The sequence below is a fragment of the Panicum virgatum genome, chromosome 9K (assembly GCF_016808335.1).
Source record: "Panicum virgatum strain AP13 chromosome 9K, P.virgatum_v5, whole genome shotgun sequence".
Classification (NCBI taxonomy): domain Eukaryota; kingdom Viridiplantae; phylum Streptophyta; class Magnoliopsida; order Poales; family Poaceae; genus Panicum; species Panicum virgatum.
Genome location: NC_053144.1, coordinates 17,066,081 through 17,083,602, shown reverse-complemented (window position 1 = coordinate 17,083,602; position 17,522 = coordinate 17,066,081). Strand labels below are relative to the sequence as shown.

The following is a 17,522-nucleotide window of genomic DNA, read 5'->3' as shown; positions in this document are numbered from 1 at the left end:
ATGATTTAACAGCGTTTGTGCTTTCAGTGGTAGGCGACGTTCTCGTCGACAGCAGATCGTCTGTGGTGACTTCGTCAATCTCGAGGATTTGTCGGCTCAGTCTCTCGGAGATGCTCATAGGGGTATGGTTACGTGCGTGTATTCATAGGGATGAGTGTGCGTGCGTGTTTGTGAGCGTCTGCGTCTGTACTGTGTTTCTAAAAAAACATATTATAGGACAAAGGATTTTAAACGAAAAAAATCCCTACATGATGTCACCATGTCACCTCATCAATCGAAGTGGAGTATTTTGGGAAGGAATTTCATGACACGAGTCCGAGCTATTTTACATAAACGGGCTTCTCAGACTCCTTTATGTAATTAAACTTGAGTGACAACAACATTTACAACTTTATTTTTGCTAAAATTCGAGGAGAATAATAAACTGGCAAAAGGCAACACAGGAAAGTTGCACATATGCAACAAACCATCTAGGTTCATGTCATCATGTGTGTGTATTTACTCCATTCTAATACTGGCATACGGTGATACTGACAGGACTGATCAATCTGAAGGGCTCCAAACTCAGCGGAAAATAAGGAAATTAAATTCTGAAGATTTACATCACACTCCCTACTCTGCACGTCTTTTGATCTACAAACACTTCACACTATGAACATTATACGTGTTGTATCTTGTATATATACTTATATATACGGCTCATCAAAATGCTGCCCTCGCCGCGCCGCGTGCTGCTTCCCGCTTCATCTCCGCTTCTTTCCCGCTGCCCCGGAAGTACCGGTAAACACGCTGCAGGAAGCAACACAGCTTACAGTTCAGAAACAAAGTGAAAGAATCAAGAGATAAACTGAATGGAGAGCAGCATGCAGTTGTCAGTAACTTCACCTGAATGACCCACATGCTTAGCAAAGACTCGAGGCAGAACAATCCAAAGCCAACGAAGTAGAAGATCTGCATGTCAAAACGGTAAACCATGAAAAATGGAATTATCTATTAGACGTCTTGAAAAAAAATGTCATGTGAGATATATATGAATTTGATTCAAATAGAGCAACAGATAATTTGTTTTTTGATGAGACACAATAGAGATAAATTCACTCACCCCAACAATGACGCTATCGCCTATCAAGCTGATTGCTGGAAAAATCCCACTGCACGGCGATGAGTAGAAAAGGTGGGAGGAAATTACATTATAATTCTGATGATGCAGAACTTCAAGAAATAAAAGATGTCGCAACGATAGTGGAGGGCAGAGGACAGAGAGGAAGTATGTGAACTACATGTACAGAACTTACGTCAATGATTTTCCCACAAAGAGAATTGAAGGAGAAACAGCTGCATACACGCAGAAGGCGATATGAACCTGTTGGGATCAGCAAGCATTAGCATGTGAGATACATATGCTTAATTGTTGGAAACACAAAACAGTAATGTTACTGGAAGCTCACCAAGTAGAAGAGGAAAAACCACCCAAATTTCAAAGCACTCTCGTTCCTGTAAACATGCATTGTACACCGAAATTATTTGAGGCTATGTGACGCTTAATAGTTTTCAAACAGAATGAGTAATATTATCTATCAAAAGAACAATTAGTACCGTTGCATTTACCTCATGGCACGGTAAAGTGGCCGGTACCATAGGAAGTAGGCACCGGGGCATCCAAGAATGAAGTATATGATTGCAAGAAACCATATCTTAGGACCTGCATCAGTCAAGGAAGAAAAAAAAAAAAAACTTCTTTCTATAGATGATGGAATACAATTACCATGGCCTCTGCATCAACAGGTCCACATGGCCGTGAACCATGCGCATCAGTTATGAGTGCATGAGTAGAAAAAGTAATGTTTGTCAACATACCTGACCCTTTTGCCCAGGCAGCGCTAACGCAGATGATGTTCCAAAACAGGCACAAGACCAATCCTACCAGACATATAGCAGGATATACATCAAATTACCCCTTTTGTAGGGATTTTCCTTAATCTAAAAAAATTACCCCTTTTGTACTGAATCGTTTCAAGTTATTTAGTGTCCAACATAAAGCAAATGTAAATACTAGAATGGTATTTTTCAGGTAAAAGTTGGAGAAACGAAAGTGTACCTAATAGTGATGCAAATGCAACGTACTGTGTTCTTTGCAAATGGACAGGTATCTCGTTCCCAATATCATTATGAATGATGGGGAAAAACGGTGGCCAGTTTTTCTCTTCCAGTACAATGCCAGCTGCAAGTAAACATGAGCGACAAAGCTTATTAAACGAATTAGTGGTGAATAACACCAGGAAATATCAAAATTAACATCCTAGGGATGAACACTGAAACTCCACCTCGTGCTGCAGCCTCTTCTCTCCTTTTGAGTTCCTACATGGAGCAGACCAAAGGTTAACACCAAAATCAACAGAGACTAGTGGAAGCAAGGCAATCTGTTGTATCTCGAGAAAACTTCCAAACATGGTCTTAAAGCAACTCTAGCAGGACTTCTATTTGGGTGACTAAACCACATTTTAGTCATTTTGCTCAAATTTCCATCTCCAGCAGGGTCCCTATTTGGGTGACTAAAATGAGGGGGTGACTAAATTTCCTCTCCCACCCCCTCGATTTGGTCACCCTCTACTTAGGCTACCAAAAGTAGAGCCCACTATTTTTTAGTCTATTTAGTCGGTGCTGCTGGAGTAGAGACTACATTTTGGGTGACTAAACTTGGAAAGTGGGTGGCTAAAATGAGTTTTAGTCACTCAAATTTAGTCACTCCACTGGAGTTGCTCTTAGGGGGGAAAAATGAAAGAGCCCTCAACGCTAAGAAATACATGGAAAGGTGAAATCCAGTCTCTGTCTCGGATCCAGTTACCTTCTCACGCCTGTTCAACTCAGCCTCCTTGGCCAGGAGGTCTTTTTCCCTTGTCTTAATGTCCTGGGTACATTTAGCAACCAGTAAGGGTTTACTAAGTCACTAGATTCACATCAGTAACATCCATCTAGATACATGAATCAAAGCACTGATCTCAAGGAAGCAGTGTAACAACCTACCCTGTTTGTGTCCATGGGGATGTCCACCGGGGTAGCAAAGTCATTGTAGAAGTCAGCAGGTTCCGGAGGAAGAGGCGAAAGGCGTGTGCTCGGAGGAGCAGGGCGTGATTGCTGCATCGACATGATCAGCGCATACGCATGATCATCCAGGTAGGAAAACATTAAGAAAAAAAATTACCACTGAAATTAACAGCGTGCTGCACTACTGCAGACTCACCGTCGTGTAGAACGCGCCACCGGAATAGCTGGACTGAGCGTTTGACGCTCCCCTTTTAGCCTGATCCTGGGAAAAAAAAGAGCAGTATCAGTGCAGGGTTGGAGTTAAGCCAATTCGTGTTGTCTGTGAACGCACCTTCACTACTGACAAGAAGGATATATTATTATTGGTTTTTATTTATGATTTGGATTCCTATCCCCAAAATCAGGCATGTCATACTAGCAGTTTTTTTTGGGAGAATTCTTACCAGCAAATATTTGAGTTCAAAAAAGGTAAGCGATCATAATCCACTGGTTTCTGACAGAAGTAAAGAAAAGCAGTAACAGCTAACAAGTGAAATGTCTGCCAAAGTTTTTTGGACCATGTCCCCTGCTTTGTACGTAGAGAGACAGAGAGTACAGACATATCGATCGCACTACCTCATCAATTTTATTTCTTAGCTTCATTTTTTTTAGTATTGTTCCTTTCGTCGGAGCAAAACTTATGATCGCGGAAGCCGGGATTCTAATTGGCTACAGAACTCGGCAGCAGCAGAAGCAGAGTTTCGAAAACCCCAAACGAACCGGGCAGCTGAACAAGCGCTCAAACGAAGCAGGGGAGGGAGAGGCGCCGCGCCGGAGCCCAGCGCCGGCCGGCGAGAGCTCAGAGCTGGGCTTACCGCGAAAGGGTTGACCTCGTCGGCGCCGCCCTCCTCGAAGGGGTTGTCGTACCGCGACCTCCCCGCCATGCCTCCTCTCTCCCCTCACCGATCGATGCTCTCCTCCTCCTCCTCCTCCTCCTCCTCTCTCGCTCGCTCGCTTACTTTCTCCCCCCTGCTTCTCCGTCCGAGGTCAGCAAAGAGAGGAGGACGAGACCGGGCGCCGCACCAGCAGCCCAAATAGACCTCAACGCGTGGAAAAAAAAAGGCAAAATGGCCTAGAAGAAAGAAGCGGTTGGGGGTACGGGCGCCGCCTCGTCATCATCCATGGCGTCTAGAACGGGGGGCGGCGGCGGCGACGAAGAAAATTTTAGCGGTCTCCGCGTGGATTTGTCACCCGCCCCAGCCGTCAGCTTTTACCTTTCTTGTTTTCTCTGCCGTCGAACGCATCATCAGCCGCTGCAACGAGCGGAGGACCGGCCTCTGATTTTGCCGCCCCGGTCACGCCGTCTCGACAGCGACGGCCGGCGGCTTACGTGTGCACGGCCGTCGCGAGGGAAACTTTTTTTTTAATGAAAACTTAAGGAAACATTTCGGATCACACATTTACAGTGTTCAAACCTCGCAAGATTACAGGAATCGTCACCCGGAAGAAAATAAGAAATTGTGTGCGTTTATAATCACAAAGAATGAAAATAAAAGAAATAGAAAGGGAGCAGGGCTAGTACTGCATCATACTTTGCCGAAAGGGCTAGCGGCAAGCATCTGGGGCCAAAGGCTGGGATGTGGGATGTCTTTTCTTTTCTTTTTTCTGTGTCGCCTTTCGGGGATTTCAGTTTCATCGTCAGACAAGAAAGGAACCTCACACAAAGGCAAAATGTCACTAGTCTGTGCAACAATGGACAAGTCACCCTGGAACTTCTGCTGACATCGCCAACTGTAAATCAGTGTCCACGCCACCACACAACCAATGCAAACTGAATTCACACATGGGGTGTGTTTAGATCTCAAAAAAAACTCCAAACTTTCCATCACATCGAAACATTAAATATAACAAATGACCTATGCATGGAGTACTAAATGTAGGTAAATAAAAAAACTAATTGTATAGTTTTGATGTACATTGCGAGACGAATCTTTTGAGCCTAGTTAGGTCATGGTAGGATAATATTTACCACAAACAAACGAAAAGTGCTACAGTATCCAATGTGACTTTTTCTACCTATTTTCCGGGTTCAGAGCTTGGAGAGAGGGCGTCAGAACTGTGCCGGCGCGCGAGACGCGGTGTCAGGCCGCATCTGCGCCTCCGTGCCTTTTCCGCGGAAAAACCAGTACACCCTCTGCAACCACCAACACAAACAATTCGCAAGAACCCATTCAATCTTGCTTTGTCGGAAACAATGCATCGTGGAGGAAAGTTTTCAGCGGCATGTAAGCGCTAATCCTACCTGGAAAACCCATATGCTCAGCAGCGCCTCCAGCACAAATATCGCGAAGCCCAGAAAGTACATTATCTGAAAGCAAAAGTACTTCTTGTAAGCATTGAGATGCTTCAGCGGTATAAGACTTATGGAACTAGTACTGCCACAAAAATTATCCCCTTATTGCTCCGTGCTGCTAGCCCGAGCCTGAAAAATAAGTTGCTACATGCAAAGCATTCACAAATTCATGCCAAGTGTTCAGGTCCCAGTGGTAAGTTGTAATCGACTAGTTCTGCTGATGCCTTTTCATGGGATGGATCAACGGTAAAAAGGGGGGCAAGCCTGACACTTTATTATGCTAATTTGCCATTCAGATATTGGCAAAGAGAACTGGAGTTGTAACCATTTGGTTCTGACTTCTGTCTTGAATTGATAGTAGGTAAATCATCTGTTAATTTCTAGTTCCTCGTGTAATCGTGTTTACATGGTACAGCAATTGACAGGATATTAACTCACCCCAACAGCAGCATTCTCGCCCATTTCACTGATCGCTTGGAAAATTCCGCTGCAATAACAAGATACAAATGAAGCAAATTATAGATCCAATGGCAATATAATACGCAACAAAGAAACTAAAAAATATCAACTTTATTACACTGAATTTTAAAAATTGGATGAAACGAAAACCAAACAGGTTTTACTTATTGCCAAAATGCACTACGGAAAATCTCCAGTAGCCCAGTTTGATAATAATCACTTCGTAAAACCTATAATCATGTATTTGTAAAATATGAAACATGTAAACCTTGAATATCCATGTAAAAACATAAGTTGCTAAACGACTTACGCCAATGATCTTCCCACATAAAAGAATGGTGGAGAAACAGCAGCGTATATGCAGAAGACAATGTGAAACTGCAGAGACAATACAATGTTATGAGCAGATTTGCTACTCCATGGAACAAGTACACCATAAAAAACAATCACAATGTATGTTTTTTACAGAAAACTTACAAAGTAGAATAGGAAGAACCATCCATAGCTGAATGCGCTATCCTTCCTGGTGAAAGTGTTACAATATCATGTAAATCTTAAGGATTTAATCATGTACTTCATAAAATCCTGAAAATTTGTAAATTAATTTAGAAGATCAGTTAGAACACAGTACCTCATGGCACGATAAAGAGGGCGGTACCATAAAAAGTAGGCACCAGGGCATCCAGTAATGAAGTATATGACTGCCAGAAACCAGATCCTAGGATCTGCAAGGAAGATCATATATAATAACTAAACAGCAGAAATAACATATATTCGTTTGACTATTAGCAGCACATAATTTTTTGTCCTGAATATACCATGCCCTGTAATCCAAGCACCAGTTACACATAAAATGTTCCAGAAGAGGCATATGACCAGCCCTGCATGGGAAATGTGCAAAAATATTAGTCACCAGGTGCGTTTGAAATCCAATAATCCTTAAAGAGGGTAATTTTCAAGTAATCGGTGCATTTTCCAGATTCATACCTAGAAGTGATGCAAAAGAAACATACTGTACCCGCTGCAAATGCACAGGTATATCATTTGAAATGTCAACATGAATGATGGGGAAGAATGGTGGCCAGTTTTTTGGCTCTATCAAGACCCCAGCTGCATGTAAAAGACAAATGATAATATGAAATTATGGGACATTTCAGAGTTAAAATGGCACACAAATGAAATAAAATAAAGACTACCTCTTGCAAGAGCTTCTTCCCTTCTTTTTATTTCCTAGAGAAAGGAACACAAGTTACAAAGTACATATAATAAAGAAGAATAAATCGTAAAGATCACAAATGTGTAAAATTAGTTACATACTTGATAATAAAAATAATGTGTAAACAGAAGGTCATATAATTTATTGGACTAGTATATACCTGTTCCCTCCTGTTTAGCTCGGCCTCTTTAGCCATAAGTTCTCTCTCCTTTTTCTTTAGGTCCTGGATTTTGTAGATAAAATCATAAAAATGATCTACTAGGATTAAAAGAAAGAAACATAAGAGGAAAACTGCTAAGGGAAAAGGAAAACTCCAATACTAAGCCCTCCTCTATGGCCTGAGCCTAACTTCTAGCTTTTTTTTATCAGGCTTCAAAGTTCTTTGTCTGTTTTATGACTTGTTACTAGACAAAATTATTTAGACTATTCTAGATTTTTAATCACATTTTGTTTCCACATTCCTACAAACACGTCTAAGATATTTTTTTGGTAATTTTAAATTGTTTTCTGTAAAACTGCGACATACTGCACTTATACACATTCTGTGTCAGTGACTTTGTAGGTCAAATAATAAGAATCAATAAGAAGTTTGACCAAAATAAAGTTACCAAACTTATTTGTAAGCTTATTGTGGAAGTATGGAACCAAACATCAGGTGGACATATGTCAGTTTGAAATTTTGCAGAATGATTGAAAAATAGTACAAAACCAATGCGCACAGCTAAAATAGGAAATGATAGTTAACTCAAAGAATTCAAGCAGTCAAACTACCTTTTTATCAAGTGGGATATCTACGGATGCACCAATGTCATTGTAGAAACCAGCTGGTTCAGGAGGGAGCGGAGTTGGGCGTTGATGCTACATGGATAAAAAGAAATGAATATATAGACAGTAATGAAGGGCTAAAGCAAATATAATGAAATACATATAAATAAATTTAACTCCGCCTATGCTGACTGGAAGACTCTCTCCTGAGCATAGCCGGTCTCAAGCCCGAGTAAAGGAGGAGGGTTGCGTTAGGTTTTGGCAAACCAGCATAAAAAATAGACACTCTAATGAATTTGAAACCCACATATAAATAAATTTGGCACTATGATTTCATAATAAATTGTAACTTGAGATTCAGAACATGGCAACCACGCGGGCGCACCCGCGCTTGCTATTTACTACAGATTTTCAACTTCTCTTCTGTCACATAATTCTGCACAAGCATTTGATTGGTTGCTAAGGTATGGTGTACTGCAAGTCTCTGTAATAAGTTGATACATCAATGATATAAATGGGCTAAAGAATAATGCAACAGAACAAACCACGTTGTAAAACATATAGTTACACTATACACAGTTCGCTAATACTCGTAGTACAGCAATATCGAGCCGAGTTTTAGAAATGTATTCCATTTCCATATACCAAATTAGAGAAGTGATCACAAGTGTTGTGGCCGCCAAAAAGCACCTGAAAATCCTAACTTGGGTTCAAATGGATGTGCAGGTTGGTCAGGATAATCAGGCACGCCGTGGAGGTTACACTATGTAACGAACATGGCCCCCATTTAGGTCATTGTTTTGTGATTTTTGTTATCGAATGACAATGCAATCAATGAGATTAACGAGTTTGTCAAGTGAACATTGCTAGATCCCAGAGATGAAGTAAAAATCCCTAGCAAAGCAAAACACGAAGAAAGAACTCAAAGAACACTGAATTGGACGAGTTTGGCATAAAATAGCAGCACCGGTTAATACGGTGCCCAGCCATCGTTCAAACCGATGGTCATCGGTTAAACCGGCCGCTCAAACTTTGGTCAAATGAGATGGTATTCAGCAGAATCTTGTAGAGCATTTCACATGCTTTCCATAGAGTACAAGATCATCGAAATCGAAGTTCGAGTAAAAAGTTATGATCAAAACAAGAGAAAGCTGATTTCTATGTGGCACCAGTTAAACTGATGCCCTATCACCGGTTATTCCGATGCTATAAATTTGGTCAAATGAGATGGGCTTCAGCAGAATCTTGTAGAGTATTTCACAGGCTTTCCATAGAGTACAAGATCATCAAAATCGGAGTTCGGAGTAAAAAATTATGACCAAAATACGAAGCACCTTGAAGCTGATTCCTAGGTGCAAACCGATGGTACCATAATACAAAGGTTAAACCAAAATACGAAGGTTAAACCGATGCTAGTAAAAAAGGCGTCGGTGCAATGCACCGTACTATTGTTCAGAGAGCATGTTTTCGGCTCCAGAAAGTTTCTTTAGCACCGGTTAAACCGACGCTATCACCGGATAAACCGATGGTACCATATTTCAGCTGCAGAACTTGTTAGAAAGGGCCAACAGCTAGTTCAAGCCATTAGTGACCGGTTAAACCGATGACTAGGCACCGGTTAAACCGATGCTTATGCAGAAAAGCCCCCAACGGCTACTTCGAAGTTGTGGGCTATATATATGCCTTCTCGCGGCCATTTTGGAGTGGCTGGAGTTCCTAGAAGTCACAGCCACACCCAAGAACGTCTCCAAGCCATCTAAGTGCTTAGTGACCAAATCTTTAGTCTTTAGCACACCTTTGGGAGTGTTGGTGCTAGATTAGCTCTTGAGAGAGTGAGAGAGTAAGGTGTTGTGCCTTGTGAGATGGTTCTCAAGTGAACCATATTGTATCTTGGTGCGCCGGCCATCCTTGGAGTCTTGGTGGCTCGCTGGCACGTCTTCGACCCTCCGGTTTGGTGTGGAGCGGCGTCGGCGACATTGTGCGGGGGACATGGAGACCCCCATCCTTTGTGGTAAAACTCCTTAGTGGAAAGCGGGATCAAAGTGACCGCGGTGACTTGACAAGCCTCGGTGGCGAGTCAAAAAGAGTCCCGGAAGAGACTTGGTGGCCGAGAAGTGATACTCTTGATTGAGTGCTTCAACAACGTGGATGTAGGAGCGACTTAGTGTCAAACCGAACCACGAGATAAATCATTGTGTCGAGAGTTTGCTTCCTCTCATCCCTCCTTTACGTTTCCGCACTTCATACTAACAATCTTTGTGTGCCTTTATTTTTATAGAGTGGTATCTTGATAGGATTGGCTAATAGGTTGCTAAACTCTTTTGGAATGAGAGTTTTATACTAGAAGAATCATAGTTGCACATTTAGATAGCATGTTTTAGATTAAGTTTGTGTGCAAACTAGTTAGAGCCATATGTTAAGGTTTTAGATTGTCTAATTCCCCATCTTTCCCTCTTAGGCTAGAGCACCCGATCACTTTCACACTACAGGAGAATGCAGGGCTGAATTCCACACCACTGATAGAAGTGGCACTGGAGCTGTTCAGTATCACGAGCAGGAAGAACATCACAGTTAATTAGTACTAGTAGAGTAGTAGTTAAGAGGAAACAAGTGGGTAAACGACTTAAGCAGCAGGTTTATCATCAAAGAGGTAATTGTGCAATTTGTTAGGCATTTTGACAGGCACTCTGAAAACCCCGATCGTGTCATAGGGAATATACATAGTATGGGGGATAGACGACGAGGTTCTTCTATCCGAACCCGAATCTTGCAAACGACGTACCTCCGGCGCGTCGAAAGATGAACACCGTTGCAGCGGCGCGCGCCGTAGTGCTCAGCCTGTCAGCCATCCTCAAGAACGCGCGCCGCCGATCTGCCGCCGGCGCCATCGTGCGGAGGGAGAACCGCAGCGAAGCCAGCGTAGGGTCTGAGATGTGCGGGCAAAGTGGCTGGTGCTATGCACTGACACCGCGTTCTGCGGGTCGCCAGCGTGCGCGCGGTGCGCCAGGTAGCGGGCAGCCCGGAGCGGCCGCCGCCCACCAGACAGGGATGCCAGCAGGCAGCTGGGCCGGCGGCCGGTTTATCTCGAGCCTTTGTTTTTGAGTGGAAAATAGAGGGATTTTATTATTCGAGATTGGAATCTCGTGCTTGTGTTGGGCTTTTTTCTTTTTTTTTGACACGGCTTGTGTTGGGCTTGGGCCTAAAATCTAATGTGCCCGTGCTGCTGATGTGTGAGTCTGTCTGTTGTCTAAAAGAAATGATATTTCCACTAAAAAAGAAGAAATGATATTTTTGTCTTTGGTGCTACTAGCATCTGTGCGTCCGATCATAATTTAAACTGTTCGGCTGGTGGGAACTGGCTTGGCTGGCGTGGTTCCTGGTCAGCCCAGCCGTTCAGCAACCAACCACCAGCAACTGGCTGGGGTGGTTTGAATTTCAAATGGCTAGAGGGTAAGTATCAAAAAAAAAATGGCTAGAGGGCTGGTTGGAGCTGGCTGGGTTGGCTGTTTGGGCTGGCTGGCTGTTTCGGCCGCAACTCCAGCCTAGTCAGTCGAACAACTGATTTTTTTCATCAAACGGTCCGTCGCAACATTGATAAATAATAGTTGTAGCATCAGAAATCAACGCTTGCAACATCAAAAAAATATAAGTACAAATGACTCTGATATCTGATTTGCGGATAGAAAATTCTCACCGCAACATTAGCATCATATTTATGCAACATCCACTGCGCAACATAAAAAATAATAATTGTAGTATCGGTAGTTGACTCTTGCAATATGGATCGGGGTGCCCAATTTTTTTCTACGTGTCGGACGTCATAATTCTAGCATTAATGTTTTGTCTTAATAAATGTAATGATATTTCCTTTAAAGAAATGAAATGATATTCCCTTCCTAAAAAGGGGAATAATGTTCATTCTTCTCAGAAATAAAATTAATAATCATATTGTTTTTTCTTCTCAAAATGTGGATATTTATTATACAAAACCAGTAGAAGTAAAACCCAGACGAACAAGATACAAAGAGCAGTAGGGCCTGAGAAAAAAATAAAAGGAAAGATAATATCTACAGCCTACAGGTGAGGTGAGCAATGCCTTATTTATTTTAAAATGGCAAGAGGTTGAAATTTGTAGTCCTTTGTATATATAAGGTTCATCAAGATATGAACCTATTTGGATGAAGTTTCTATCTGCTAGTAACACCATACTAGTAATAACACCTACTCCATCCTTTCTAAAATAATGTTATTCTGTGATTTCTTATTTTTTCCACAATTCTTGAAAATATTTCCTCTTAAGCATGTGTATTTGGTAGTCAGTAAGCATCAAACATGACTAATAAATAGGGGTACTTATGGTCATTTCGCATTTTTGTTAATCTGTTTGAGATTTTTCAAGATGGCTTTCTTTTAGTGACGGAGGGAGTAGGGGTTGACATGATCTTCCATTAAACACATCAATATTAGGTACTATCTCTCCTACTTGCAATTGTATTGCGCAGCTACTTTTCCGACAAGATGCATGAAATTATGAGTTGTGAGCTACAACGAGTGTCAGATAATTATGCGCAAAGTAAGATTATTTACACAACTAACGTGAAAAAACTTCAATCAGACAATAATATCAAGTAGTTTTAGTGAAACAATAATAATCCGAACATGGAACGAACTCTATGCATTGAACTAGTAAATCCAAACGCTACTTTCAGCTTATTGGTTATTTCTTGTTTTCTCGCCAAAAAAGCTTTAATTTCCTGTTCTATGTCTTTGAAACTAGCGAAAAGCGTCCAACCGTTGTTCAAACCAAATATTCCAACCATCAAATTAAAGCTCGATTGTCATCAAATTGTAGCTAGTAAGGTTTAGAGAGGATGCATAGTTTTCAAACTTGCTAGTTAGAGAGACGACGCATGAACGACGATGGTTAAAATTCCAGAGAACGAATTCGAAACCGGCCGGCCGGTGAATGCATGATCGATCGTTGGAGTCATGGGGAGATCAGTCAGACATACCGAGAAGGGGTTGACGTCTCCGTCGCCCTCCTCGAACGGGTTGTCGTGCCTCCACCTCCCCGCCATGACTCTCGCCTGCTGCTCAGCTCGATCTTCCTCTCGACTACTCCTCGCGCCCAACTTCTTCTTCCACCTCGCGTCGTCGCCTTCTGCTACTCTGCTCTCGGCTGGGACTAGCTAGCTAGCTACTTGGTTGTTCACAGGGATATAGCCCCCCGTATACTGCTGCGTACGACAAGGTTGCCGTCCGCTCTCATGCGACAAGCCACGACCTGACAAATGCCAACGATTTGGTTGCTGTACATTACGTTAAGAATGGCGAGGCCGATCTGCTGGGCACTCCGCCTTACACGGTAAACCAGGACGGATGTTTAATTTAAAATTGTTGGTGATAGTAACAATCTCCCCAATAACTATCCTTTGCTTAATTCTTTTCTTTGTCTCGGCCGGGATACGTATAGTTTCCACCCTAGTACTTGTCTGATGCCTTGCCGTTTGCTCCATGGCATTTAATTTGGTTAGCTAGCATGCAGCTGATTGCGAGTAATAGCGGCGGAATATAATCGTTAATTATCTAGTATGCAGTGGCCGGGAATATATTATAATAATGCACTGCCCCTGCGCTGCTAGCTAGCTCCTGCCGTTGCCGCCCAAATGGCAGCATATCCTATCTGGGGCAGAGCTAGCATCGGTTGGGTCGCTCCTACTAATTTCTTGTTGGCCCTTTCTTCTCGACTGCCTGTCGTCTGTCTCGTGGGGATGCAATGCATCAAGAAGTGGCGATGGTAAACTTCGCAGAACGTGCTAAATCGGCAAGCTCGATAAACTCGAATTAGTAAGAGACTACAGAGAAGATGCAGCCACAAAGTCGGGGGTGGAATTAAATAATTAATCCAGATTTTCTTCTGAAAGAAAATGGTTAAGGGCTTAACCGCTTAAGGCACCGTAGTCAAGGCCTGTTGGGGCCAGGAGATAATAAGCATTTGGGTGCTTCTTTTTTTACCACACCATGATTAGCAGAACAGCACATGCCCTCATTATCGACCAGCATGACTTTCATCCCAAAGATGTCGGGTGATGAAGCTATAAGCTCCTTCTCCCTCAACTAATTTCCCCATTCATTTTTTACAGCATCCACTTCCAAGCACAACTCATACTGTACACATGAGACTTTGCGAGCAGAAAGGCCCAGACATCCTTCCTGTCCTTCCTGTGACATCCCGACCCAACAAAGATGTATTTGAGCCCACTAGTGGCCTAAGTGTGAATGACATGTCATGTGTGGGGAGTTGTCCCACCTTGCTAGTTGAGAGTGAGTCTCACCAACATATAAACCCAAGTGCCAAGTGCATTTCAACACTCGGATTAACTTTTTTACGCGAAGCGAGAACAAAAACGTAAGCAGTGTTGTTGGTGCGAGTGCGTGCCTTAATCAACGTGAGAGTAGGACTTAGCCATATTTGGGACTGGGACGTTACACTTCCTTTCTTGACCATGCCGGCCACTTAATGGCCTCGAATGGAAATTCACTCATGGTCAGTAAAATGGGGAAGAGGCACTAAGGGGGGAGGAGTAGCATGCTGGAAGATAAGGGATGTTTTCTTGACCATCATGATTAATAGTCAAATGTTGCTCTCTTATTTTTATTATGTTTATATACCAGTTTGATGAGTTGTTTAGTGAAAACCATTCGACGACTTATAAGAGACATGAAAACTTGTTGTGGCAACTATATCACATTTGGCAAAATTGCAACTTTTTGTTGATGATTAGCTGACAGCAGGTTGATTAAGTGTGTGTGTGTGTGTGGATACAAATATCATAGTTCACATTGTTTTAAGTATATATGGTCAGTAGTATTTATTGAGCGCACACCAAGCAACACTGCAAGCATGATCCTGTTTGGATACATGGGATAATTTTAGCCATCACCTTTTAGCCCTAAATTAGTCCTCAAGGATCGAAACAAGTGCGCTAATTTTGGGCTAAAGTAAATTAGCCCTCCCCAAATCTTTTAGCCCTCCAAGAGGTGCTAATGAGGCTAATTTTACGTGGGCTCTATAAAAAGGTGTCTGCACGCATACTTAAGCGTATAAAATGGGAGAGAGAGGGTGGGCATTAGCTCATATGGATCCAAACAACCCACCTTGAGCTAATTCTTAGCCTACCATTTCAAGGCGAGCTCACGTCACATTGCACATAAGCATATATCAATCAACCCCTGTGTAGTACAACACACTCGGAATATATTATTACTATATATCCACGATGATGCATGCGCATGTAGACGGCAACTTATACATATCATATATATGTAGTAATTAAGACCACTACTACAGATCGGGCCATTTGTCCCGGTTCCAAAGGGCTATTTGTCCCGGTTTTGGAACCGGGACAAGGCCGCCGGGACAAAAGCGCTGGAGGCTTTTGTCCCGGGTGGTAGAACCGGGACAAAATGTCCCTCGCGCTAAAAAATATTTGCGCCCTGCGGGATTGGAACCCAAGACCTATTGCCTAGCACATGGCTTCCTTACCAACTCAACTAAGTAGTACATGTGACTCAGTAAAGAATAACTCCCTTTTGAACTATCACGTGAAGGGGCCTTTTGTCCGGGTTGGTAACACCAACCGGGAGAAAAGGGTCACCCTTTTGTCCGGGTTGGTGTTACCAACCGGGATAAAAGGGGTTGGACCTTTTGTCCCGGGTGGAGCCACCAACCGGGACAAAAGGGGGGCCTTTTGTCCGGGTTGGTGGCTCCACCCGGGACAAAAGGCCCCTGTCCCCCCCGCTGGCCCGGCTAGCCTTTGGACCCGGGACAAAAGCCACCTTTTGTCCCGGGCCCAAAGGTAACCGGGATAAATGACCTGGAACAAAGCCCTATTCTGTAGTAGTGGACACTGCATAGCTAGTGCGTGGTTCCATACAGTATGTGATGAGGTACGACACTACACCAAAATAGAATTGCCTTAGCGACCAAAAACCGCCAAAGAAAATACCAAAACCGCCAAGAAAATAATGATCCTTGGCGGCTGGCTGCCAAGCAAAATCCGCCAAGAACAGAGAGCCAAGAAAATCAAATTACCTTGGCTGCCAGCCGCCAAGGATCATTTTCTTGGCAGTTTGGCCGCCAAGTAAAATAGGCACGCGTCAAACTTGAAAATACACCAAGAAAATGTTACAACCGCCAAGGATAGAATGTTCCTTGGCGGTTGTTCATAGCCAAGGAAAGTTATTTACTTGTCGGGCACCAACGGCCAAGGAATATTGTTTACTTGGCTGGCATCTACCGCAAAGGAAATGTATACTGCCAACAAAAAATATTAATAAATCATCAGCTTACATAATAACATTTGCACCCACAGGTAACTCAAATATTGCATCCATCAAGCATTCATTCTATGACAGGTTCCACTTATCAAGGTAGTAACCAGCAACTTGTCATTATTCTTTGGATCCAAAAATGTTATAAGAACAAAATATGGCAAACAAAATAAATGCATTGTGTCTGATATGTAGTAACTTTACTAAGGAGAAATATTTATTGATATTCCAATAGCACTGCAACAAATCTTGTAATACATGAAATGACTGAAAAATCCAGCACCAGATTAGACTTATAGATCAACTTGCTCGAATGACTTAGCACTAGCTGAAGTTTTGCATCCATCACAGCTGATTATTTGCAGACGTGCACATGATATAGCACATGGTGAGTTCAACTGGTACAATGCTTCACATGTGTAACATAGACTAGAAGATATATATGTGCAAACACTAAATGTATGCAATTTCACGTGTAACACAAGCTAGAGCCTATCATGTTAGTATTGTTTGCATGATTGCTGACATACTATTGTACTTGTGAGCATAGAGCAGCATGCAATTATTTAAGCTAAGCAACATATATACATACTCGGTATATATGGTGCGAGTGAGAATGCATACATGTCTGCCATACTACGTATTAGGGGCATGTGAAGTTGTTGATACCATGTCATCACTTAACACCACTAAGAAAAAAAGTTCGTGTAGTTAAAATTTAATTAAACAATACCACCCATAGATGTGGTATATGGCCTATTGCTGGTGCATGCATGCCTGTTATATTGCTGAGCTGTGCTGCGAATGCCTATGCTCAAGCTCAATTAAGGCCTTCGATGGATTGTACCATATAAAGTATTTTTTTATTTTTTAATACATTTTTTACTGTAATTACGAAATAATACTCTAGATCAGATAAATTTTAAAAATAGGTCACAATCGTCTGCCCAGCAGATAAAATTGAGATTTCGTCTTCTGAGCAGACAAAATTTGCTAAATTTTGTCCACTGGATGGACGGAAACAATTTTCGTCCACATAGAAGATAAAATTGCATTCTATGATGAAATTATAATTTCGTCTAATGACGAAATCTTAATTTTCATCAACAAATTTAGTTTGCTTTATTTTTTCAATTTAAACCTTTTTTATGTTGTTTTGAACATTCGTCGAAAAACAAATGCATTTTTGCCAAAACATAATCAACCTATTCAAATTCCAATCGGAAAACATGAACTACGTGTTGCTGAATGTAAAAATCCTACAAAGCAACGAGTGCACTGTCAGGAAAAAAACTATATGAAATATCTTTCATCCGCAGGATCAACTTACATATAGATCAAGAAGTTTGTATGCAAAAACAATAACTCAAC

General features: G+C 42.1%; 2 protein-coding genes across 3 annotated transcripts; both read right to left on the bottom strand.

The window, feature by feature from the left end:
* Window positions 1-376: 376 nt before the first annotated feature.
* On the bottom strand, window positions 377-4,282 carry LOC120650466 (secretory carrier-associated membrane protein 4). Its single transcript, XM_039927617.1, has 13 exons — window positions 3,900-4,282; window positions 3,242-3,307; window positions 3,025-3,135; window positions 2,846-2,908; window positions 2,325-2,358; window positions 2,099-2,221; window positions 1,858-1,920; window positions 1,609-1,702; window positions 1,449-1,494; window positions 1,296-1,363; window positions 1,103-1,151; window positions 886-951; window positions 377-789 (listed from the first exon to the last, which is right to left on the bottom strand). The coding sequence occupies exons 1-13, from the start codon at window positions 3,966-3,968 to the stop codon at window positions 703-705; spliced, it is 939 nt and encodes a 312-aa protein (XP_039783551.1). The 5' UTR covers window positions 3,969-4,282; the 3' UTR covers window positions 377-702.
* An 810-nt stretch (window positions 4,283-5,092) lies between these two features.
* LOC120650468 (secretory carrier-associated membrane protein 4-like) lies at window positions 5,093-10,895 on the bottom strand. Of its 2 annotated transcripts, XM_039927619.1 has the most exons (12): window positions 10,600-10,895; window positions 7,824-7,910; window positions 7,213-7,275; window positions 7,033-7,066; window positions 6,824-6,946; window positions 6,655-6,717; window positions 6,468-6,561; window positions 6,314-6,359; window positions 6,147-6,214; window positions 5,816-5,864; window positions 5,327-5,392; window positions 5,093-5,218 (listed from the first exon to the last, which is right to left on the bottom strand). In XM_039927619.1, the coding sequence occupies exons 3-12, from the start codon at window positions 7,246-7,248 to the stop codon at window positions 5,135-5,137; spliced, it is 663 nt and encodes a 220-aa protein (XP_039783553.1). In that variant the 5' UTR covers window positions 7,249-7,275; window positions 7,824-7,910; window positions 10,600-10,895; the 3' UTR covers window positions 5,093-5,134. The 2 variants fall into 2 exon arrangements, with proteins under 2 accessions (XP_039783553.1, XP_039783554.1); XM_039927620.1 differs by lacking the exons at window positions 5,093-5,218; window positions 5,327-5,392; window positions 5,816-5,864 and adding an exon at window positions 5,877-6,066.
* Window positions 10,896-17,522: the final 6,627 nt, after the last annotated feature.